Raw genomic sequence first — 24,458 nt, forward strand, 5'->3', positions numbered from 1 at the left:
TTTACGAAAGTCTTATATGAAAAAGATTAATGTGATTGTGAGTTTTGGCGCTGTTGTGATTTAATAGGTGAAGCACTCTGGCCTTGGGCCAATTAATTAAGGGTTTGTAAAATCGAAATGTTTTGCACTCCCATTTCCCATTCCTGCAGTGTGTGTACCTCTGTGAAAGCTTTCTTTTCCCAATTGCACTAGCAGTTTCTGTAACCCGTTTTCATTTTGTCCATGGAGTCACCAACATTACTACTAAGTAGCTCCTGGCCACTTAATGGAGTGTTAACTACGTTGCACACTGCATAATGCCATTAAAATGCAACCTAAAGATAGAGGCATCAAATAGGAGCATTGTGGATTTATGCTTGATGACATAGACTCCGCCTATGGTTGATGTCCAAAGGAAAAAAATATTTAGGCACAATAATTCTGTGGCAAACCACTGGATGCCATGAGGATTACTTCCCCTTATCTCTTAAATTATGTCTGTTTTTCCTACCACTTTGCACACACTAGTGCTCTCACTTAAGCACCTCACTGAGTCTCTGTATCTCCTGCACATACAGTTATGGTCCTGCACCTAGTAATCATTTCCCTGCTCTGGACCTGGAAGTATGGATCTACACTGAAGAGATTCTTAATATTCATCTGCTCAGTCCCCAAAAAACATCAGTCTCTGCTTTTCTGATCCTTGGTATTCTTTCCATCACACTCTTGCATCCCTAAAGGTCTCATTCCTGTCTGGTTTATGACGTCATTTTCTGTTCTCTTTATATTCTCAGTCAGAAATTAGTCCCATGTATTTTCTTGCGCCTTAACATTCTCTTTATCACTTGCACCAGGACTTTCTTTTGCCACTACTCCCTCCTCTATTTCCACCTGAAATATCCTAGCTGTAACCTTAAGAACCCTTAGACCTTGTCGAGTAAATTAGTGCCTCATTTTGTGGTTTGCCTGCATCACTCTTGTGCCTCTTCACCAATTTCAATCACTTACCTTGCCTAGCTGTATTTGCTGTTGGTACTGCTTCTGCTTCTCCAGGAATTGCTGGTGCTGCTGTTGCATAACTAGCTGCTGAAGAGCCTGTGGACTTTGGGGAAGTGGGGAGGACTGTGTGCGGCTGAGTGGCCGATGACGTGGCAGCTTGTTCACTGTCCGCATGTTGGTTGAGAGCCTTTCTCCAGTTACCAATGGTGACTGACCATGAAGGGGAACTAGAAAGAACAAAGATAACAATTACATTCAACAGTTTCTTAAATAATATTGTGTAGCACACACGCCCAAAGGTAAGCAGTTATATGGTTTATGCTTTACATGACCATGCAGCTCTTACTTAAGGTGTAAGGTTCATGCTGGCCATTCTTGTTGACTATTTGTTCCCAATACACCTGGGAAGCCTAAGGCACTAACAAAGACCCCTTGTTCTCTTGCTACTGCTCTATGATCCTCTACAAGCAATCAAATAAATTTGCTCCATTATCCATCAACTGGGTTAATGCCAGACAACCGATAAATACAGCAGGGCTGATATAAAGTAGCGCACAACTTAATTACCAACCTCAAAGGGCTAATGAAAGATGACCAACCAACCAAACCACCTTGTTTGAGGTGAACTAATCCTGGCTTGATATGAACTAATGCTTCAGCCCAACCAACACAGCATGCACAATGTAAACCAACAAGAAACAGAATGGCAATGAACAACATATCGAGTAGCACAGTATTCTGCATTCTCCATACCAATTACTGAACCATTCTTTATTCTATATCCCAGTCTATTGGATTATCGCTAATAGCATTCATCCATAGCCAATGCCAACTTGTCAAACATACCTGACATCAATTCCAGGAACATGAATGACCAAGACATATCCACTGCTCCTTTATATGTGATGCAAACTTATTCACCGTACAAACTTGTCTAATGCAAACTAGCACCTTCAAACACCCAAGGACCAATCCCTTGGAGGGCATCAGTAATTGGAAAGGGGAGAGAGAATTTTTAAGAATACAGGATACGGTCTTCCTAGCCAACATCAATTACAACACCTTATGACAACCAGTCTTAAATAACTCCTAGACAACTATCCTTGTTGTTTTTGGAGACCTTCGCACATCTATTAGTGGCATGCTTCATCATCACACCTCATCCCAATTCCTAAAGATCAGGATGGGCTCAACCATATTCCAGGAAGATATTCTCCTTCCTTTGACTTAATCTAAGTAAAAAAATACTTAGAGTATACACAAGTATCCCTTTAATAGTGGGTGTCCATGGTATAAATAAAAACAATGTGTGGGTGTTGATACAATATAATGTCCTCAGACCCTCATTGGTGTTGTCATGTTTCAGTCTCTTATGTGGCCTCAAAGGGTCACAGGCTTTCAGCAGGACAAAACTGAGTGCCCTGTGATATAGGTCTATTTGCCCTCATCTAGGTCCTTCCCTATTCAGTCCAGACATACTACAAATCACATAGGGGCTACTCGCCCAAATATTTTTTTGTATTAATCATTGTTCCTGTAAACAGAAAAATACCAGGACAGGGTAATATGGTTATAATGTCAGCTTACAAAAAGTGACATTGAACTCATAGCACCACTGCACAATGCAGCACACTATGATGCACCAACCCACTGCAGAGCCCACTCGGGATATATGGAAAATGTCACTTACCCAGTGTACATCTGTTCGTGGCATGAGTAGCTGCAGATTCACATGCTTTGCACATCCCGCCATCTAGTGTTGGGCTCGGAGTGTTACAAGTTGTTTTTCTTCAAAGAAGTATTTCGAGTCACGAGATCGAAGGACTCCTCCCCTTTCGGCTCCATTGCACATGGGCGTCGACTCCATCTTAGATTGTTTTCCCCGCAGAGGGTGAGGTAGGAGTTGTGTATTATAGTAATAGTGCCCATGCAATAGAGAAACATGTATGTACATAATGTAGTTTAAAGTGATATATTTACAAATTTACAAATGTTTAAGATCAATTTCGAAACAGCTACAGGCTCCCGGGGAGGCGGGTGGGCGCATGTGAATCTGCAGCGACTCATGCCACGAACAGATGTACACTGGGTAAGTGACATTTTCCGTTCGATGGCATGTGTAGCTGCAGATACACATGCTTTGCATAGACTAGTAAGCAGTTATCTCCCCAAAAGCGGTGGTTCAGCCTGTAGGAGTTGAAGTTGTTTGAAACAAAGTTCGTAGTACTGCTTGTCCTACTGTGGCTTGTTGTGCTATTAACACATCCACGCAGTAGTGCTTGGTAAACGTATGAGGCGTAGACCATGTGGCTGCCTTACATATTTCAGTCATTGGAATGTTTCCTAGAAAGGCCATGGCAGCACCTTTCTTTCTAGTTGAGTGTGCCCTCGGTGTAATAGGCAGTTCTCTTTTTGCTTTGAGATAACAGGTTTGAATGCATTTAACTATCCATCTAGCAATGCCTTGTTTTGAAATTGGATTACCTGTATGAGGTTTTTAGAAAGCAACAAATAATTGTTTTGTTTTCCGAATTTGTTTTGTTCTGAAAATGTAGTACATTAACGCTCTTTTGATGTCTAATGTATGTAGTGCTCTCTCAGCCACAGAATCTGGCTGTGGGAAGAACACTGGTAGTTCTACTGTTTGATTCAAGTGGAACGGTGATATGACTTTTGGTAAAAGTTTTGGATTTTTCCGTAGAACTACTTTATGTTTGTGTATTTGAATAAATGGTTCTTGAATGGTAAATGCTTGGATTTCACGGACTCTTCTTAAAGATGTGATGGCAATTAGAAATGCAACTTTCCATGTTAAATATTGCATTTCACATGAGTGCATGGGTTCAAATGGTGGCCCCATGAGTTGTGTTAAGACAATGTTGAGGTTCCATGAAGGAACTGGTGGAGTCCTTGGTGGTATAATTCTTTTTAGTCCTTCCATAAAGGCTTTTATGACTGGGATCCTAAACAGTGAAGTTGAGTGGGTAATTTGCAGGTAAGCTGAAATTGCGGTAAGATGTATCTTAATGGATGAAAAAGCTAGTTTTGACTTTTGCAAATGTAGCAAATAGCTTACGATGTCTGTAGCAGATGCGTGTAAGGGTTGAATTTGATTATTATGGCAATAATAAACAAACCTTTTCCACTTATTTGCATAGCAATGTCTAGTGGTCGGTTTTCTAGCTTGTTTTATGACTTCCATACATTCCTGTGTAAGTTTTAAGTGTCCGAACTCTAAGACTTCAGGAGCCAAATTGCTAGATTCAGCGATGCTGGATTGGGGTGTCTGATCTGTTGATTGTGTTGAGTTAACAGATCTGGTCTGTTTGGTAGTTTGATATTAGGCACTACTGAGATGTCTAGTAGTGTTGTGTACCAAGGTTGTCTTGCCCAAGTTGGTGCTATGAGTATGAGTTTGTTTTGACTCAACTTGTTTACTAGACATGGAAGGAGTGGGAGAGGGGGAAAAGCGTATGCAAATATCCCTGACCAACTCATCCATAAGGCATTGCCCAGAGACTGATGTTGTGGGTACCTGGATGCGAAGTTTTGGCATTTTGCGTTTTCTTTTGTTGCAAACAGGTCTATTTGTGGTGTTCCCCAATTTTGGAAGTAAGTGTGTAGTACTTGGGGGTGAATCTCCCATTCGTGGATCTGTTGATGATCCCGAGAGAGATTGTCTGCTAATTGATTCTGTATCCTTGGAATTAACTGTGCTATTAGGCGAATGTGGTTGTGTATCGCCCAATGCCATATTTTCTCTGTCAGGAGACACAACTGTGTTGAGTGTGTTCCTCCTTGTTTGTTTAGGTAATACATTGTTGTCATGTTGTCTGTTTTGACAAGAATGTGTTTGTGGCTTATTATTGGTTGAAATGCTTTTAACGCTAGAAATACTGCCAATAGTTCTAAGTGATTTATATGAAACTGTTTTTGCCGAGAGTCCCATTGTCCCTGAATGCTGTGTTGATTGAGGTGTGCTCCCCACCCTATCATGGAGGCATCTGTAGTTATTACGTATTGAGGCACTGGGTCTTGAAAAGGCCGCCCTAGGTTTAAATTTATATTGTTCCACCATTGAACCGAGGTGTATGTTTGGCGGTCTATCAACACTAGATCTAGAAGTTGACCATGTGCCTGTGACCATTGTGATGCTAGGCACTGCTGTAAGGGCCGCATGTGCAATCTGGCGTTTGGGACAATGGCTATGCATGAGGACATCATGCCTAGTAGTTTCATTACTATTTTGACTTGTATACTTTGGTTTGGATACATGACCTGTATAACATTGTGAAATGCTTGCACTCTTTGTGGACTTGGAGTGGCAATCGCTTTTGCTGTGTCGATTGTTGCCCCTAAGTATTGCTGTGTCTGACACGGCTGAAGATGTGACTTTGTGTAGTTGATTGAGAAACCTAGTTTGTGTCGGGTTTCTATGATGTACTTTGTGTTTTGTAAGGAAAATGTCACTTACCCAGTGTACAGCTGTTCGTGGCATTAGTCGCTGCAGATTCACATGCTGTGCATAGTCCGCCGTCTGGTGTTGGGTCGGAGTGTTACAAGTTGTTTTTCTTCGAGGAAGTCTTTTCGAGTCACGAGACCGAGGGACTCCTCCTACTTTGGTTCCATTGCGCATGGGCGTCGACTCCATGTTAGATTGTTTTCCCCGCAGAGGGTGAGGTAGGAGTTGTGTATGTTAGTAATAGTGCCCATGGAATGGAATGACTAAGTATGTACAAAATGAAGGTTAAAGTAATATATTTACAAATGTACAAATGTTGAAGATTACTTCCAAACGGTTACAGGCTCCCGGGGAGGCGGGTGGGCGCATGTGAATCTGCAGCGACTAATGCCACGAACAGATGTACACTGGGTAAGTGACATTTTCCGTTCGGTGGCATGTGTAGCTGCAGATACACATGCTGTGCATAGACTAGTAAGCAGTTATCTCCCCAAAAGCGGTGGTTCAGCCTGTAGGAGTGGAAGTAGTTTACAATAAAGTTCTTAGTACAGCTTGACCTACTGTGGCTTGTTGTGCAGATAACACGTCTACACAGTAGTGCTTAGTAAATGTGTGAGGCGTAGACCATGTTGCTGCCTTACATATTTTGTTCATTGGAATATTTCCTAGAAAGGCCATGGTAGCACCTTTCTTTCTGGTTGAGTGTGCCTTTGGTGTAATAGGCAGCTGTCTCTTTGCTTTAAGATAGCAGGTTTGGATGCACCTAACTATCCATCTAGCTATACCTTGTTTTGATATTGGATTTCCTGTATGAGGTTTTTGAAATGCAATAAATAGTTGTTTTGTTTTCCTAATTAGTTTTGTTCTGTCAATGTAGTACATTAGTGCTCTTTTGATGTCTAATGTATGTAGTGCTCTTTCAGCTATTGAGTCTGGCTGTGGAAAGAACACTGGCAATTCTACTGTTTGATTTAAGTGGAACGGTGAGATGACCTTTGGTAAGAATTTTGGGTTGGTTTTTAGAACTACCTTATTTTTGTGTATTTGAATAAATGGTTCTTGTATAGTAAATGCCTGAATTTCACTTACTCTTCTTAGAGATGCAATGGCAATGAGAAATGCAACTTTCCACGTTAAGTATTGCATTTCACAAGAATGCATGGGTTCGAAAGGTGGACCCATGAGCCTTGTCAAGACAATGTTGAGGTTCCATGAAGGAACAGGTGGTGTCCTTGGTTGTATTATTCTCTTTAGGCCCTCCATAAACGCTTTAATGACCGGTATTCTAAATAGGGAAGTTGAATGAGTAATCTGCAGGTAAGCAGATATTGCTGCGAGATGTATTTTTATGGAATTAAAAGCTAGATTTGATTTTTGTAGATGTAGTAAATATCCTACTACATCTTTTGGAGATGCATGCAATGGTTGGACTTGATTATTATGGCAGTAACAAACAAATCTTTTCCATTTACTTGCATAGCAGTGTCTAGTGGATGGCCTTCTAGCTTGTTTTATGACCTCCATACATTCTTGTGTGAGGTTCAAGTGTCCAAATTCTAGGATTTCAGGAGCCAAATTGCTAGATTCAGCGATGCTGGGTTTGGATGCCTGATCTGTTGTTTGTGTTGTGTTAACAGATCTGGCCTGTTGGGTAGTTTGACATGAGGTACTACTGACAGGTCTAGTAGTGTGGTATACCAAGGTTGTCTTGCCCATGTTGGTGCTATTAGTATGAGTTTGAGTTTGTTTTGACTCAATCTGTTTACTAGATATGGAAGGAGAGGGGGAAAAGCGTACGCAAATATCCCTGACCAATTCATCCATGGAGCATTGCCTTGAGATTGCCGGTGTGGGTACCTGGATGCGAAGTTTTGGCATTTTGCGTTTTCTTTTGTTGCAAATAGATCTATTTGAGGTGTTCCCCAAATTTGGAAGTAAGTGTTCAGGATTTGGGGGTGAATTTCCCATTCGTGGACCTGTTGGTGATCCCGAGAGAGGTTGTCTGCTAGCTGGTTCTGGATCCCTGGAATAAACTGTGCTATTAGGCGAATGTGGTTGTGAATTGCCCAATGCCATATTTTTTGTGTGAGGAGACACAACTGTGTAGAGTGTGTTCCCCCCTGTTTGTTTAAATAATACATTGTCGTCATGTTGTCTGTTTTGACAAGAATGTATTTGTGGGTTATCATTGGTTGGAATGCTTTCAACGCTAGAAATACTGCTAACAATTCTAGGTGATTTAAATGAAACTTTCTTTGATGTACGTCCCATTGTCCTTGGATGCTGTGTTGATTGAGGTGTGTTCCCCACCCTGTCATGGAAGCATCTGTTGTTATCACGTATTGTGGCACTGGGTCTTGGAAAGGCCGCCCTTTGTTTAAATTTGTACTGTTCCACCATAGAAGCAAGATGTATGTTTGGCGGTCTATCAACACCAGATCTAGAAGGTGACCCTGTGCATGTGACCATTGTGATGCTAGGCACTGTTGTAAGGGCCGCATGTGCAATCTTGCGTTTGGGACAATGGCTATGCATGAGGACATCATGCCTAGGAGTTTTAAGACCATCTTTGCGTGTATCTTTTGTGTTGGATACATAGCTTGTATCACCTTGTGAAAATTTTGAACCCTTTGTGGACTTGGAGTGGCTATCCCTTTTGTTGTGTTGATTGTCGCTCCTAAGTATTGCTGTGTTTGACACGGCAAAAGGTGTGACTTTGCATAGTTGATGGAGAAACCCAGTTTGAAAAGGGTTTGTATAACATAATCTGTGTGGTGTAAACACTTTGTTAGCGAGTTGGTTTTGATTAACCAATCGTCTAGGTACGGGAACACGTGTATTTGCTGCCTCCTGATATGTGCAGCTACTACTGCTAGACATTTTGTAAAGACTCTTGGTGCTGTCGTTATTCCGAATGGCAACACTTTGAATTGGTAATGTATTCCTTCGAATACGAACCTTAGGTATTTCCTGTGCGAGGGATGTATCGGTATATGGAAATACGCGTCTTTTAGATCTAACGTTGTCATGTAGTCTTGCTGTTTCAGTAGTGGTATTACGTCTTGTAACGTGACCATGTGAAAGTGGTCTGATTTGATGTAGGTGTTAAGTGTTCTGAGATCCAATATTGATCTCAGACTTTTGTCCTTTTTCGGTATTAGAAAGTACAGTGAGTAAACTCCTGTGTTCTTTTGTGTTTTTGGTACTAATTCTATTGCGTCTTTTTGCAGTAATGCTTGAACTTCTAGTCCTAGAAGGTCTATATGCTGTTTGGACATCTTGTGTTTTTTCGGTGGGACGTTTGGAGGGAGTTGGAGAAATTCTATGCAATAACCATGTTGGATAATTGCTAACACCCAAGTGTCTGTTGTTATCTCCTCCCAAGATTTGTAGAACTGGCTTAGTCTTCCCCCCACTGGTGTTGTGTGAAGGGGTTGAGTGACTTGTGAGTCACTGCTTGTTTTGAGGGGTTTTGGGCCCTTGAAATTTTCCCCGGTTTCTTGGGAATTGGCCCCCTCTGTATTGGCCCCGAAAGCCTCCCCTTTGATACTGTCCCTGGTAGGTAGACGGTGTTGTTTGTGAGGTGCTGGCTTGTGTGGCTTGACCTCGAAACCCTCCTCTGAAAGTAGTTTTGCGAAATGTGCCAAATGTGCCTCTGCCCTGCGGGGAATAGTGTGCGCCCATGGCTTTAGCTGTGTCAGTGTCTTTCTTTAATTTTTCAATTGCAGTGTCCACTTCTGGTCCAAACAATTGTTGTTCATTGAACGGCATATTGAGCACTGCCTGTTGTATCTCAGGTTTGAAGCCGGATGTGCGCAGCCATGCGTGCCTCCTTATCGTTACAGCAGTATTTATAGTTCTTGCAGCTGTATCTGCTGCATCCATAGAAGAACGGATTTGGTTGTTGGATATGTTTTGTCCCTCTTCAACCACTTGTTTTGCCCGTTTTTGGAATTCTTTGGGGAGGTGCTCGATGAGATGCTGCATCTCGTCCCAATGGGCTCTGTCATATCGCGCTAGGAGTGCCTGCGAGTTGGCGATGCGCCACTGATTTGCAGCTTGTACTGCAACCCTTTTCCCGGCTGCATCAAACTTTCGGCTCTCCTTGTCTGGAGGTGGTGCGTCGCCTGATGTGTGCGAGTTGGCTCTTTTACGAGCTGCTCCTACGACAACTGAATCTGGTGTCAGTTGTGATGTAATAAAAGCAGGGTCTGTGGGTGGTGCCTTGTATTTCTTCTCCACCCTTGGGGTTATTGCTCTGCTTTTAACTGGCTCCTTAAAGATTTGTTTAGCGTGCCTTGGCATTCCAGGGAGCATAGGAAGGCTTTGATAATTGCTATGGGTGGAGGACAGGGTGTTAAAAAGGAAGTCATCCTCGATAGGCTCTGAATGTAGCGATACGTTATGAAACTCTGCTGCCCTAGCTACCACCTGAGCATACGCTGTACTGTCCTCAGGTGGTGAGGGCTTAGTGGGGTACGACTCAGGGCTATTGTCCGATACTGGGGCGTCATAGAGATCCCATGCGTCCTGGTCATCTTGGCTCATGGTGGTATGAGCTGGTGATTGTGACGGAGTCTGTGCCGGTGAAATAGGAGTTGCCGGTGGTGGAGAGGGTGGTGGAGTTACCTTCTTCACCACTTTTGCTTGTGGTGTTTTTTCTTGTTGTTGGAAATCTAGTTTCCTTTTTCTTCTGATTGGGGGAAGGGTGCTGATCTTCCCTGTACCACTTTGTATAAAGATCCGCTTTTGCGTGTGATCTACAGCTGTTGTTTGTAATTCCTCCTCAAACCTGTGTTTTTGAAGTTGGGAGGACAGTGATTGTTCCTCTGAGTAGGAACTGGCTTTCGGTTCGGTTGCTGGGCGTTTTGGCACCGAAACCGTGTCTTTTGTTGTTTTCGGCTCCGAAGAGATTTTCCTCTTTTTCGGTGTCGTACCTTCTTGGCGTCGACCATCTTCGGTGCCGCTATCCCTGTGCCGAGCAGCTTCAGTGCCGCTGTCTCGGTGTCGACCCTTTTCTGCGGCAGTATCTCGGTCCCGAGATTGCTGCGTGCCTGTGTCTCGACCTGAGTCGGACGATCTCGCCCTTTTTCGGTGCCGATGGGCGGTCACCTACTTTATGGGTTGAGCCATGGCCTGTCGGCAGTGGCGTCCCCTGGGCTTTGTCTGTTTTTCTGTGTGATGCTTGTTTCGACGTCTTACTCACGGTTTCTTCGACGTCGAATTCTTCGGAATCGGATTCGTGGATGGAGAATGTTTCTTCTTCTCCCTCTTCCTCGAACCATTGTTGTCCTGTCGGCGTGAACGCCATCTGCAACCTTCTGGCTCTTCGGTCTCAGAGCGTTTTTCTCGACCGAAACGCTCGACAGGCCTCACACGTTTCTTCTTTGTGCTCGGGTGACAGGCACAAGTTACAGACCAAATGTTGGTCTGTATAGGGATATTTACTGTGGCATTTAGGACAGAATCGGAACGGGGTCCGTTCCATCAGTCTCGATGTTGCACGCGGTCGGGCCGACCAGGCCCCGACGGGGGATCGAAATTACCCTGAAGGGCTACCGGAGCTCTTCAAGATTCGGTGTCGATTCCAATATAACCCAATACCGAACGAAACAATACTGACAAATTTTCCGTTGATTCTGACTAACTTTCCGACCCGAAACACGGAGCGAAAAGGAACACGTCCGAACCCGATGGCGGAAAAAAAACAATCTAACATGGAGTCGACGCCCATGCGCAATGGAACCAAAGTAGGAGGAGTCCCTCGGTCTCGTGACTCGAAAAGACTTCTTCGAAGAAAAACAACTTGTAACACTCCGGCCCAACACCAGACGGCGGACTATGCACAGCATGTGTATCTGCAGCTACACATGCCACCGAACACACTGTTCTAGTGTGTTGGTTTTGATTAACCAATCGTCTAGGTACGGGAACACATGTATTTGCTGCCTTCTGATATGCGCAGCTACTACTGCCAGGCATTTTGTAAAAACTCTTGGCGCAGTTGTTATTCCGAATGGCAACACCTTGAATTGGTAATGTACCCCTTGGAATACAAATCTTAGGTACTTTCTGTGTGAAGGATGTATCGGTATATGGAAATATGCATCCTTTAGGTCTAGTGTTGTCATGTAGTCTTGTTGTTTGAGCAGTGGGATTACGTCTTGTAATGTCACCATGTGAAAGTGGTCTGATTTGATGTAGGTATTTAAAGTTCTGAGATCTAATATAGGTCTCAGTGTTTTGTCCTTTTTGGGTATGAGAAAGTACAGAGAGTAAACTCCTGTTCCTTTTTGTTGCATTGGTACTAATTCTATTGCTCCTTTTTGTAGCAATGCCTGGACCTCTAGTCCTAGAAGATCCATGTGTTGTTTTGACATATGGTGTGTTTTCGGTGGAACGTTTGGAGGGAATCTGAGAAATTCTATGCAATAACCATGCTTGATAATTGCCAGTACCCAAGTGTCTGTCGTTATCTCCTCCCAATGTTTGTAAAAATTGCTTAGTCTCCCCCCCACAGGTGTTATGTGTTGGGGATTTGTGACTTGGAAGTCACTGCTTGCTTTGAGGAGTTTTGGGGCTTTGGAACTTTCCTCTATTTTTGGGGAATTGTCCCCCTCTATATTGTCCCCGAAAACTTCCCCGCTGATATTGACTTTGATAAGTGGGCCTTGTTTGTGAGGTTGTGGGTTCTGTAGCTTGTCCTCGAAACCCCCCTCTAAACTCTGTTTTGCGAAATGTGCCTCTGCTCTGTGGGGAGTAGAGTGCGCCCATGGCTTTGGCCGTATCCGTGTCTTTTTAAAGTTTTTCTATAGCAGTGTCCACCTCCGGCCCAAACAACTGCTGTCCATTAAAGGGCATATTCAGCACGGCTTGTTGTATTTCCGGCTTGAATCCTGATGTACGCAACCATGCGTGTCTCCTTATTGTTACTGCAGTATTTACTGTCCTTGCAGCTGTATCTGCTGCATCCATTGCTGACCGTATCTGATTATTTGAGATACTTTGTCCTTCCTCCACCACTTGTTGTGCCCTTTTCTGGAACTCCTTGGGTAAGTGTTCTATGAAATGCTGCATTTCGTCCCAATGAGCCCTATCATATCTTGCCAGAAGTGCTTGTGAGTTGGCAATGCGCCATTGGTTTGCTGCTTGTGCTGCAACCCTTTTTCCTGCAGCGTCAAATTTGAGACTCTCCTTGTCTGGAGGTGGTGCGTCTCCCGAGGTGTGAGAGTTTGCTCTCTTGCGAGCTGCCCCTACTACCACAGAGTCTGGTGTTAATTGCTGCGTGATATACACAGGATCTGTAGGCGGTGGCTTGTACTTTTTCTCCACCCTTGGAGTTATGGCCCTGCCCTTCACAGGCTCCTGAAACACCTGTTTGGAGTGTTTTAGCATTCCCGGTAGCATAGGTATTGGCTATGAGTGGAGGATAGTGTATTAAACAAAAAATCATCCTCAATCGGTTCTGCACGCAAGGTGACATTATGAAAAGCCGCTGCCCTTGAGACCACCTGCGTGTAGGATGTACTGTCCTCCGGTGGGGAAGGTCTCGCTGGGTAACAGTCTGGGCTGTTATCCGATACTGGCGCATCATAAAGGTCCTATGCGTCGGGATCGTCTTGAATTATTGCAGTATGCGTTGGGGATTGCATCAGTGGTGGAGTGTCCACCGGTGATGTGTGCATTAATGGTGGTGGAGATGGTGGCGGAGTTGTCTGTCTTGCCACTTTTGCCTGTGGCTGTGGCTGCTTGTCCTTTTCCTGAAAGGCAAGTCTTCTTTTCATTTTAATTGGGGGAAGAGTGCTTATCTTCCCTGTGTCCTTTTGAATGTGGAGCCTCCTTTGAGAGTAGTCTGGCTCCATCGATTCTAGTTCTTGTCCGAACTTATGTCCTTGCATTTGGGAGGACAATCCCTGTTCCTCTGTGTAGGAACCTGATTTCGGTTCCGAGGCTGGATGTTTCAGAATGGAAACCTTTTCGGTAGCCTTTTTCGGCTCTGAGGACACTTTCTTTATTTTCGGCGTCGTGATCTCTCGGTGCCGACCCATTTCGGTGCCGCTGTCTCGGTGTCGAACTTGCTCGGAGCTGCTGTCTCGGGCTCGAGATTGCTGTGTGCCGGTATCTCGACCGGAGTTGGATGACTTTGACACAAGCGTGCCCTTTTTCGGTGCCGATGGTCGGTCACCTATTTTACGGGTTAAGCCATGGCCTGTTGGCGGTGGCGTCCCCTGGGCTTCTGTGGTCTTCTCGTGAGTTTTATGTTTCGACGTCTTACTCACGGTTTTAGGCGTTTCTTCGGGATCGAGCTCGTCCGAGTCCGACTCCTGGATGGAGAAGCTTTCCTCTTCCTCCTCCAAATGCCTTTGTCCTGTGGGCGCCGACGCCATTTGCAGTCTTCTCGCTCTTCGGTCTCTTAATGTCTTCCTCGACCGAAACGCTCGACAGGCTTCACACGTATCTTCTTTGTGTTCTGGAGACAAACACAAGTTACAGACCAGGTGCTGATCTGTATACGGATACTTGTTGTGACATTTTGGGCAGAAGCGGAATAGGGTCCGTTCCATCAGCCTTGAAGATACACTTGGCCGGGCCGACAAGGCCCCGACGGGGGATCGGAAAAACCCCAAAGGGCCACCGGAGCTCTTCAACAATCGGTGTCGATCTGTAGTAACTAACCCGATACCGAACGCAAACAATACCGTCGATTTTTCCGAGATTCTAACTATTTTTCCGAACCGAAACACGGAGCGAAAAAGAACACGTCTGAACCCGATGGCGGAAAAAAAACAATCTAAGATGGAGTCGACGCCCATGCGCAATGGAGCCAAAAGGGGAGGAGTCCCTCGATCTCGTGACTCGAAAGACTTCTTCGAAGAAAAACAACTTGTAACACTCCGAGCCCAACACTAGATGGCGGGATGTGCAAAGCATGTGAATCTGCAGCTACACATGCCATCGAACATCTTTCTATATGTGACATCATATACCCACAGGGATGAATTGTTTGTAGACAGAATCAAACATGGCAAAAATCAATTGATATATATCATCACTAACACAAATGCCTAGTCTAAAGAGATTAAAGCACTGGTATATCCTGATCGGGAACAGACTGAATTTTGAGAGACTATTATTCTCCTTCAGATGAAATATCAGTCTGAGAGATGTATTGGTGAGTAGAGGACCAAGGACTAAGGATGCTAGCATTCAAGGAACTCTGTGGAAAGCTTCCAGTGTCACGTCATAATCCATGCAGAGAATTCTATGTGTGCCCCTCATAACCCAAACCAAAAGCATAAATCTGGGCATGTGAGAACAATGGGAACAAAGAAAACATACAAAAAGTAACTCTACCAATGTTATCAACTTCATTGAATGCCCATGTAAACTGATATATATAGAGATTACTTTGAGAAAGTTTAAGACCAGGACTTGCAAGCACCGGAGTAATATCAGGTGTGGGTGAAACATCACCCAAATGACTGCTCACTTCTGTAATTAAAACCACACGGAGAACAACATGTACTGGACAGTAACAGAGAAACTAGCCACAACCAAAATATGGCAGAAATCTTACTAGATCGTGAGCACCGCTGGGTGTACAGAGTAAAAACGCACATGAAAGGATTTAATGATTACATTACATTCAAAGGAATCAAATTAATTCCATGAAAAGATCAATTTTGCCTCCATGGGTTACATTATAGCTTAAGCAGAACGTACAATCTGGTGGGTTCAAAGTTATATAGACTGTTCGGTAGACTCCATTGCTAGAAATACTCATGCCACAGGAATATCTCTCAATGTATACTTAAAATATGACACCTCCAGGATGCCACTATACGTGGTAAATTAGGTAATCAGAAAAAGAAGACACAGCCTAGCCGATAGCACCTCCAATATGTCATATTAGTCACGAGTATTATCACCATGAGGAGCACTGCTTTATAAACATTTGTATAAATGAAAACAATGAGACAGGCTTTGAAGAAATAATGCCGGTAGTCCCACATGGCCACGGCTCTAGGTTCACACATATGAGTGGACTTAGGCATTCCTCTTGAGTTGGGACCCACAATTCCCATAAGGCCTTGATGCCAGAGTGGATGGATGAAATGTTGCACATACCACCTGCTGCATCAATTGAAACACCAAACACCATGACAGAGGGATCAAATACCCCCGGCTCTTACAACCACTCATGATCAAGAGCAGCTTGGGGCAGACTTAGACAATGCACCCTTGACGATGTGAGTATTGATAGGGACACAATTGTGAGCTCAGAGGAAAGAAGTGAGAGTGAACACGTCCAAACATTTGATGACAAGTTCTTAACCATTACTGTTCCTTTCTCCTCAGTGTGTGACTACAGGGGCATGTCGCCCTCTCTTCTTTTGTCACACAGATAATTCCCACAATAGGATGAGATATTTTGTGTGTGAGTTTGTTTAATTACTGATCACACATTGGCAGTGCATTGTGTAGATTCACTAAAGTGAATGTTTAACCACAAAATGTTCTGTTGATTGTATGCATGTGTCATCACACATGGAATACAGACATATCCTGAGTGGGCTTTACTGTGCATGTTGGTGTGAAGTGTTGTGCAATGTCACTTTTTGTCAACTGACATTAGTACCACATTTCCCTGTCCCCTGCCTCTGGTTTTTCTCTTTACAGGAACACTGTTAAAAAATATATTTGGGTGAGTAGTCCCAATTTATAGTATTTGTTGTACGTTTTAAGTCCAGACCGAACAGGGAAAGGACAAAGCCTGACTTCGATTAAGTCCAATAGACATAAATCCCATGGCACTCTCTTTTGTTCTAGCAAAAGCCTGGGACCCTTGGAGGTCAAATAAGAGGTTGAAACATGTTGACACCGAAGAGAGTGCAAGGACGTTATAGCCTATTAACACCTAACACATTGTTTTTATTTATACCAGAGGCACCGGTATTAAAGGGTTAAGGTGTAGGATACGGATTGTGTTGTAATTGATTTTGGCTAGGGAAACAGTATCCTATATTCTTAAAAGTCTCTTTCCCATTCATAACTACACATACCCTCCAAGGAATTGGTACTTGACTGTTTTAATGTAAACTATCCCCACACCTCAGCAGCACCAATGCCAAACAAATCCAGAAAACGTAAATGAGTAACAAAACAAAACTTGTTCTATTCAACTTTCCCTGCTGGCAAGCATAAACGATTCACCTTAATCTTTGCCCCCAAAATGCCAGTTTTTATTTTATCTAAAACCCTATAAACATTTTTCTATGCAACATCAAAACCTTGGTTGACCTGTGGGAGAAACATTTTTGTATAAGCAAAAAAGAAATGCTGTAATCTCAGCTTCTGAGCAGTGAGATGAATCTGAAGAGGGGTCACACAGGAAGGGAAAGAGAGAAAGGAAACAACTGGATGAAGAATCATTTTTGAAGGCTTGAGAGAGACAGGACAAGAAAATGTGTTACCTATTACTAAAGTTCCCCAGGATTAGCAATTTACACAGGTTTACAAGTTTACATTATTCCCCGAAATAAGGCTGGGAACCCTCGGGGGAAACATCCTTTATGCCGACTTTTTTATAACGAAGTCCTGGTTAACGAAAGCGGAACAACGCTTTCTTTAACCACGACTTTGTTATTTTGTGCCTTAACCACGCATGTCCTGAACAACGAACATGCATGGTTAAGGTACAAACAAGGGAATTGGCTGAGGAGGACGACGCAGATGACGAGGCGACGACTCAGGTAAGTGGGGTTTTTAGTTTTTGGGGAGGGGGCGGGGGGTCGGGGGTTTTAGGTTTTGGGGTGGGGTTGGAGGGGTGGGGCGTTTTTGGTTTTGGGGAGGGGGTGGGGGGCCGGGGTTTTAGGTTTTGGGGTGGGGTTGGGGGGGTGGGGCGTTTTAGGTTTTGGGGAGGGGGTGGGGGGTCGGGGTTTTAGGTTTTGGGGTGGGGTGGGGGGGTGGGGCGTTTTTGGTTTTGGGGAGGGGGTTGGGGGTCGGGGTTTTAGGTTTTGGGGTGGGGTTGGGGGGGTGGGGCGTTTTTGGTTTTGGGGAGGGGGTGGGGGGGTCGGGGTTTTAGGTTTTGGGGTGGGGTTGGGGGGGTGGGGCGTTTTTGGTTTTGGGGAGGGGGTGGGGGGGTCGGGGTTTTAGGTTTTGGGGTGGGGTTGGGGGGTGGGGCGTTTTTGGTTTTGGGGAAGGGGTGGGGGGTCGGGGGTTTTAGGTTTTGGGGTGGGGTTGGGGGGGTCGGGGTTTTAGGTTTTGGGGTGGGGTTGGGGGGGTGGGGTGGGGCGTTTTTGGTTTTGGGGTGGGGTTGGGTGAGGCATGCAGGATCAATGGGTGCCTGTTACTAATGACTTTACCAGGAATGCCTTTACAACGAAATATCGTTGTTAAGGCATTCATGGTAAAGGTATTAGTAGTAACAACGAGGTCGGTGTTCCGACCTCGTTGTTTAGGCACCCGTTGTTTTGTCAGTCGGCATTCCGTCGTACAACCAACCCTTGGTAATCTACAAACACTTAAACACCTCATTTTATGACCCAAACTTCAGCCAATCCGATGGGAAGACACTCCACTCCCTTTCAGAGGCTTAGCTGCTCAGATTGCCTAAGGAAATAACAGTAATGGGAGTCTCAAAGGGGAGGAAGAAGGGTTGCATGAGAATCTATGGCAGATGCCAATGATAGAGAAGGAAAATGTTACCTACACTGTAAACATCTGTTCATAGAGTTTAGTGCTGTAGATTAACATGCTATGTATACTAATGCCACTTAGTGTAGGGCTCGGACATTTACAGGTTATAAGTCTTGAGTCATGAGATGTGCTACGCCTCCCCCCTTAGCAGATAATGTGCATGGGCACTCGCTCCATGTCAGGTTGTTTTTCGCAAACCGGGTGGGAGTATGTATGGAGTGGCGAGTGACCGTAGCATTGTGGGCCAAGTATATTGTGCAGTGTCAACCAGGTAATAACAGGAAAGAGCTGAAACAAACACACACTTCCAGGGAGGAGAGTGGGTGAAGGTGAATCTACAGTGCTAGACTCTACAAACAGATGCCTACAGAGTAATATTTCCATTTGTAACATGTGGCTGTAGTTATGAAAGCTCTGCATACACTGTAAAGCAGTAGCCTTCTAAGTGATGTGGATGATGTAGATGTCTGAAACACCAGGCCAACCACTGCCTGCTGGCAGGCTAAAATTTCCACACAATAGTGTTTGGTAAAAGTGTGTGCTGTTGACCAGGTTGCTGCTTTGTATATGTCAGCTAGTGGGAAGTTACCCAAGGAAGTTGTGGTTGCACCTTTTATATGGGCAGAGTGCACCCTGGAGGAACAGTTACAGCTCTTTTAGTTTGTGATAGTACTTGACTGGCTATAACAACGTTGAAGATTGGGTGGTCTCTTTGTAGTTTTACAAAGGCTACAAACAGCTGGTCAGACAGGCAGAAGGGCTTGGTTCCGTCAACCTAATACATCATAGGCTGTTTAACGGCTAAAGTGTGAAGGGCTCTTTCTACTTCTGAGATGCAGAAAGAAAACTGGAAGTTCTTTAGTCTGACTGAGGTGGAAAGGTAATACCAACTTGAGGGCAAACTTAGGGACAGTTCTGAGAAGAACCCTATCCTTGTGAACCTGAAGGAATGGTTCTTGCAGGGTAAGTGCTTGCAGTTCACAGATGATTCTGAAAGAAGTTATGGCTAGTAAGAAAGCCACTTTCCATGAAAGGAATTATAAAGAGCAAGAATGTGAGCGTTCAAAGGGCGGACTCATGCATCCGGAGAGGACGGCACTGAGGTTCCACACTGTAGAAGTAGGTATTCTGGGAGGAATGAGCTTTTTGAGACCTTCATGAGTGCTTTGACTACTGGAATCCTAAGCAAGGAAGAATGTTCCCTGTTTTGAATGCAGGCCACAATGGTGGCTAGGTGAAACCGCATCAAAATGGAAATGAGGCCTCATTTCTGCAGCTGCATGAGGTAGAAGATGATGTCCTGGGCATTTGGTTTAAAGAACCCAGGTTTTAGAAATGCAATAGTAGACAAATGAAGGAAGCTGGCCTGGTGTGTGGTGGGTACCTAAGGCACTTACACCTTATACCAGGTCCAGGTAACCCCAATTAGTGTAGTGTAGGCAGTGTCTAGAAGCCAGGCTCTCTAGAGGTAGCTGTAGATGAGCAGCCAAGGCTTATCTAGGAGATGTGCAAAGCTCATGCAATACCACTGTAGCCACACAGCACTTATACACATGAAAGAGAACACTCAATGTTACAGAAATAAAGGGTCTTTATTACAGTAACAGTACCAAAACACTAGATAGGCAACCCTCCAATAGCAGGTAAGTAAACACTAAATATGTACATTAGTTATATGAAATAGGCGTAAGAAAGTGTTAGGACACAGTGCAAATGCAAATAGACAATAGTGACCCTACAGGGAGCCCAAACCATATACTAAAAAAATTGAATGCGAATGCAGGACCCCCACCTAGGTAAGTGGAATGTGTAGAGGGGAGCTGGGGTACTAGGAAACCCCAAAGGTAAGCACCAAAGTGCCCCCTAGCGACCAGGAGGAAAGGAGTAAATTACTAGATTTTCCCCAAACCACACAAAAGGAAGAAAATGAAGAAAATGCAACACCCAGACAAGACTGCAAGAAACCAGTGGTGGATTCCTGAAGAAGATGACCTGTGGAAGAAGGGGACCAAGTCCAGAAGTCACAGAAGAGTCTAGGAGGGGTAGGAGCTACTACCCACCCAGCTGTAGGTGCAGGAGTTGGTTGACGGTAGGACAAAGATGGTCAGGAATGCAGTCCTGGAACAGGTGAAGAGATCCTGGAGGATGCAGTCAATGTCCCACGTCGGATGGATGATTGCAGTCGGTCAGTAGCATGAAAAAGCTGCCAACAAGCCTTGGCAAAAGCAGAAGTCGCATTGAAGCCCAAGTGGAGTTGTCAGGGAACAGCAAGGTCCAGGAGGACTCAACCCACAGGGGGAGTTCTAGTGGGACCCTCAGCAAGGCCGAGAGTCCAAAGAAGGAGAGGCAGCCCCCACAGGAGACCCACTGGATGAGGAACCAGGAGTCACAGAGGAGAAGGGTTCCACGCCGCAGGAGAAGCAAATAGAGAGCTGTGCATCGCAGGAAAGAGTGCTGTGGCTACACAGAGCCTGAAGATCCTTTGGTGCAGATGCAAACAAGCCTTGGTAGCTCCAAGATATGCAGTGCATGATGGTGCTGTCCTGCATGGGAAGGCAAGGGCTTGCCGCAACCAAAGTTGGACAGCTGGCAGAGAGGACTAAGATGACTACTCCAGGCCACCACCCGTGAAACAGGATCCACGCAGCTAGTCGTCGTTGCAGTTAGTACCTGTGGATGCAGGGGAGTGACTCCTTCACTCCCAGGGAGATTCCTTCTCCCTTCTTGTGCAGACTGAAGATTTGTCGCCCTCAGAGGATGCACAGCAGAGGAAATGTTGCAGAAGCTGGAATGAGCCGTGGAAACAATGTTGCAAGCAGTCTCTTCCTAGTGGATGCAGATTATCGGTTGCCAGAGGGTCCAGTTGTGGTTCCAGTGGCTAGAAGTTGAAATATAGGTTGCAGAGGAGTCCTGCTGGAATCTTGCAAGGTGAATCTGAGGTCCCACCCAAGAGAGAGACCCTAAATAGCCCTGAAAGGGGGATTGGATACCTAGCCAGGTGAGCACCTATCTGGAGGGGGCTCTGATTTCACCTGCCTGACCTGACCACTCAGATGCTCCCAGAAGTCCCTGTCAACCTTAGATTCAAGATGGCAGAACCCAGAGACCCTCTGGAGGAGCTCTGGGCACCATCTCTCCATTGTCCAGTTTCACGCTAGAGCAGGGACTGGGAGTCTCCAAACTGGTGTAGACTGGTTTATGCACAGAGGCCCTTCAAAGCTTACCAGTGGCTTGGGGAGGCTACCTCTCCCACGCCATGTAACACTTATTTCCAAAGGGAGAGGGTGTTACCTCCCTCTCCCAAAGGTAATCCTTTGTTCTGCCTTCCTGGGCTTGAGCTGTTCAAGCAACAGGAGAGCAGAAACCTGTCTGAGGGGAGGCAGCAGCTTGGGCTGCCTGGAAAACCCCAGAAGACTGGTAGGAGCAATGCTGGGGGTCCTCTAAGGAGTCCCCAGAGTGCATGGAATCATACTTCCAATGCTGGCAAAAGTATTGGGGTATGATTCCGACATGTTTGATACCAAACATGCCTAGGTTCGGAGTTACCATTAAGTAGCTGGACATAGGTAGTGATCTATGTCCAGTACACGCATAAAATGGCGTCCCCGCAGTCATGAAGTCCAGGAAAATGGAACTGGTGTTTGTGGGGGCACCTCTGCTAGTGCAGGGGTGCCCTCACACACAGGTACTTGCACCCTGCTATCTGGGCTAGGAGGGCCTGCCATACGGGTGACTTACAGTGACCTGGTGCAGTGATCTGTAGTGAAAAAGGGTGCATGCACCCTTTCACGAAGGTTGCAATGGCAGGCCTGCAGAACACTATGCATGGGCTCCTCATGGGTGGCATAATACATGCTGCAGCCAATTGGGATCCCCTGGTGCCCCAATGGCCTGGGTACATGGATACCATATACAAGGGACTTACATGGAGGCACCAGTATGCCAAATGTGGAGTGAAAATGGCTCAAGTAACCATGTTTGAAGAGAGACCATAATCACTGGGATCCTGGTTAGCAGGATCCCAGTGAGCATAGTCAAACACACTCACAACAGGCAGAAAATGGGGGTGACCATGCCAAGAAAGAGGGTACTTTCCTACAACAAACTATTCCACTTTTCATAGGCGTGTGTCCTGCATGGAGGATAGTCATTCATTCCTGTGGAAAATCAATGAAGTCCAACTCTAAAACCTCAGGTGACAGACTGATGGGTTGGGCTGTCTGAGTCTGGGTGTCTGATCTGGACTTGGCTCTGCAAGAGAAGGTACAGCCTAACCTAGAGCTTCTTGTAGGTGCTGATGGACAGCTCCAGGAGCATTGAGTACGAAGAGTGTCTGGCTCTAGTGGGGGTCACCAAGATTAATATGACGGATGTTTGCTTTAAGCTCATTACAATATACGGGAGGAGTGTGACAGGAGGAAATTAATAGGCAAATATCCCTGAACAATTCATTCACAGTACATTGTCTATGGACTGTTTGTGTAGTACCTGGAGGTGATGTTTGGGCTTTTTGTATTTTCAGGGATGGGAAACAGGTGTAACTGTGGGGTGCTCTAGCACTAGCAGCACCTGTGTAGGGCTTGTGGGTGCATTTCCCACTTGTGGACATGTTGATTTGTCCTGCTGAGTAGGTCCACAAAGTTGTTGTCCACCCCCGAAAGGTGTTGTAGCAGAAGGTGTACATTGCAGCAGATGGTCCTGTGCTATATTGTCTGTGCTAGTGTGGAAGGAGTGTGTGCAGCCCTATTTCTGAATGTAAAACATGGCAGTCATGATGTTTGTTTTGATAAGAACTACCTTGACCTGAAAGAAGGCTTGGAGAGGTAAACGTATGGCCAGCAGCTCAAGGTAGTTGATGTGGTACCCTAGTGTTGAGACGGACACACTTCCTAAAGAGTCATATTATCAAAATGTGATTTCCAACCTGCAAGAGAGCCAACTGCAGTAATGGTGACAGGTGGGACGGGGTCAGAGGACGGCCTGCCTAGCCGTAGATTGTTGCTGTTCTGCCACTGCAGAGAGTGATGAGCACTGGCCTTTACCAAAACTAGACCTTCCCACTGACCTGTGGCTTGTGACCATTGCAGTGGAAGGCATTATCATAATGGGCCACATGTGGAGTTGGCATAGGGTAATTTGCTAATGCAGGAAGCTATTATTCCATGGAGGTGCATTACGGTCCTGGCTTTAGGTTGATGATTAGGATGGAAAATAGGCTGCAGCTGCTGAAATGTCAACACTCTGTTGTAGGGGTCAGGTTTTCCCCTGTGACTGCATTTGGACAGATCGTAGGAAGGGCTAACGGGCTAAAACTATATGAGTTGAAGATGGGACTTAGTGGAATTTATGGTGAACCCCAGACTGTGTAGCTTGAGTGTGGGGTAGGCATTGCTGCCTGTCTGTGCTCTTGATTATCCAATTATTGAAGCAGAAGAAGACGTGCGTGCCATCCATTCATAAATGAGTGGCCACCACTGCTAGGCATTTTGTGAGCAGCCTTAAAGCCTTGTTTTGAATTGGTAGTGCTGTCCATTTACCACACAAAGAAGGTACAGTCGATGGGCTGGGTGGATGGGTATATGAAAATAGGTATCGTTGAGGTCAAACTTCATGATGTACTGGCCTTGTTGGAGCAAAGGAATGACCTCCTGCAGGGTTGTCATGTAAAAATGCTTTGACAGAATGAATTTGTTCAGAAGCCTGAGATCCAGAATAGACCTAAGGGAGCCCTTCTTTTTGCAAATGACGAAGTAATGAGAGCAGATGCCTTTCCCTATTGTTGTGGAGGCACTTGCTCTATTGCCTCTTTGTGAGGAAGTGCATGCACCTTTTCCTCTAGGAGGTTACGATGTTCCCTGCTGAGGATGTGGGTGTGGGATGGGATGTTGGGAGGGGTTGTGAGAAGCGTTAGGCACAAGCCGTGACAAATCACATGTGGGCTCCTCCCCTTGTAATCTCCCCCATCAGTTAATGTGTGATAGATGTGGAGGCAGAGCAAGTTGCTTCTCAGAAGTGGGCGCCCATTTATCAGAGACACCTCTACTTTTGTCCTTGTTATCAGTTGTTAGAACATATGGTGTAACTCCTCCCTGCTTGCTTTTGGAAGGACTGCTGCTGCCTTTGGCAGGACTGCGGCTGAATGGAGAAAGTGGGGTTGGCTTCTTCCTTAGGCTGTTGTGTCCCCTAGCAGCTGGAGTTTGTAGGGCACCCAAACAGGAGTTCCATGTTAAATAGATTGTTGAGAAGATGCTACTGGGCCTCCGTTTTCAACCCAGAGATGAGGATCAATGTCCTTTTTCTCCTTACGTTTGGAAGAATT

The 24,458-nt window shown here is 45.3% G+C and overlaps 1 protein-coding gene across 9 annotated transcripts in view; it reads right to left on the minus strand.

The window, feature by feature from the left end:
- The window catches only part of HDAC5 (histone deacetylase 5), a 962,367-nt gene that overhangs the window by 321,918 nt on the left and 615,991 nt on the right, over nucleotides 1–24,458 (minus strand). For all 9 annotated transcript variants that reach the window (XM_069237853.1, XM_069237857.1, XM_069237855.1 and 6 more), the window contains one exon: nucleotides 988–1,205. In XM_069237853.1, coding sequence (XP_069093954.1) covers nucleotides 988–1,205 — 218 coding nt within the window. The remainder of the gene's footprint in view (nucleotides 1–987; nucleotides 1,206–24,458) is intronic.

The sequence above is a fragment of the Pleurodeles waltl genome, chromosome 6, assembly GCF_031143425.1.
Source record: "Pleurodeles waltl isolate 20211129_DDA chromosome 6, aPleWal1.hap1.20221129, whole genome shotgun sequence".
Taxonomy (NCBI): domain Eukaryota; kingdom Metazoa; phylum Chordata; class Amphibia; order Caudata; family Salamandridae; genus Pleurodeles; species Pleurodeles waltl.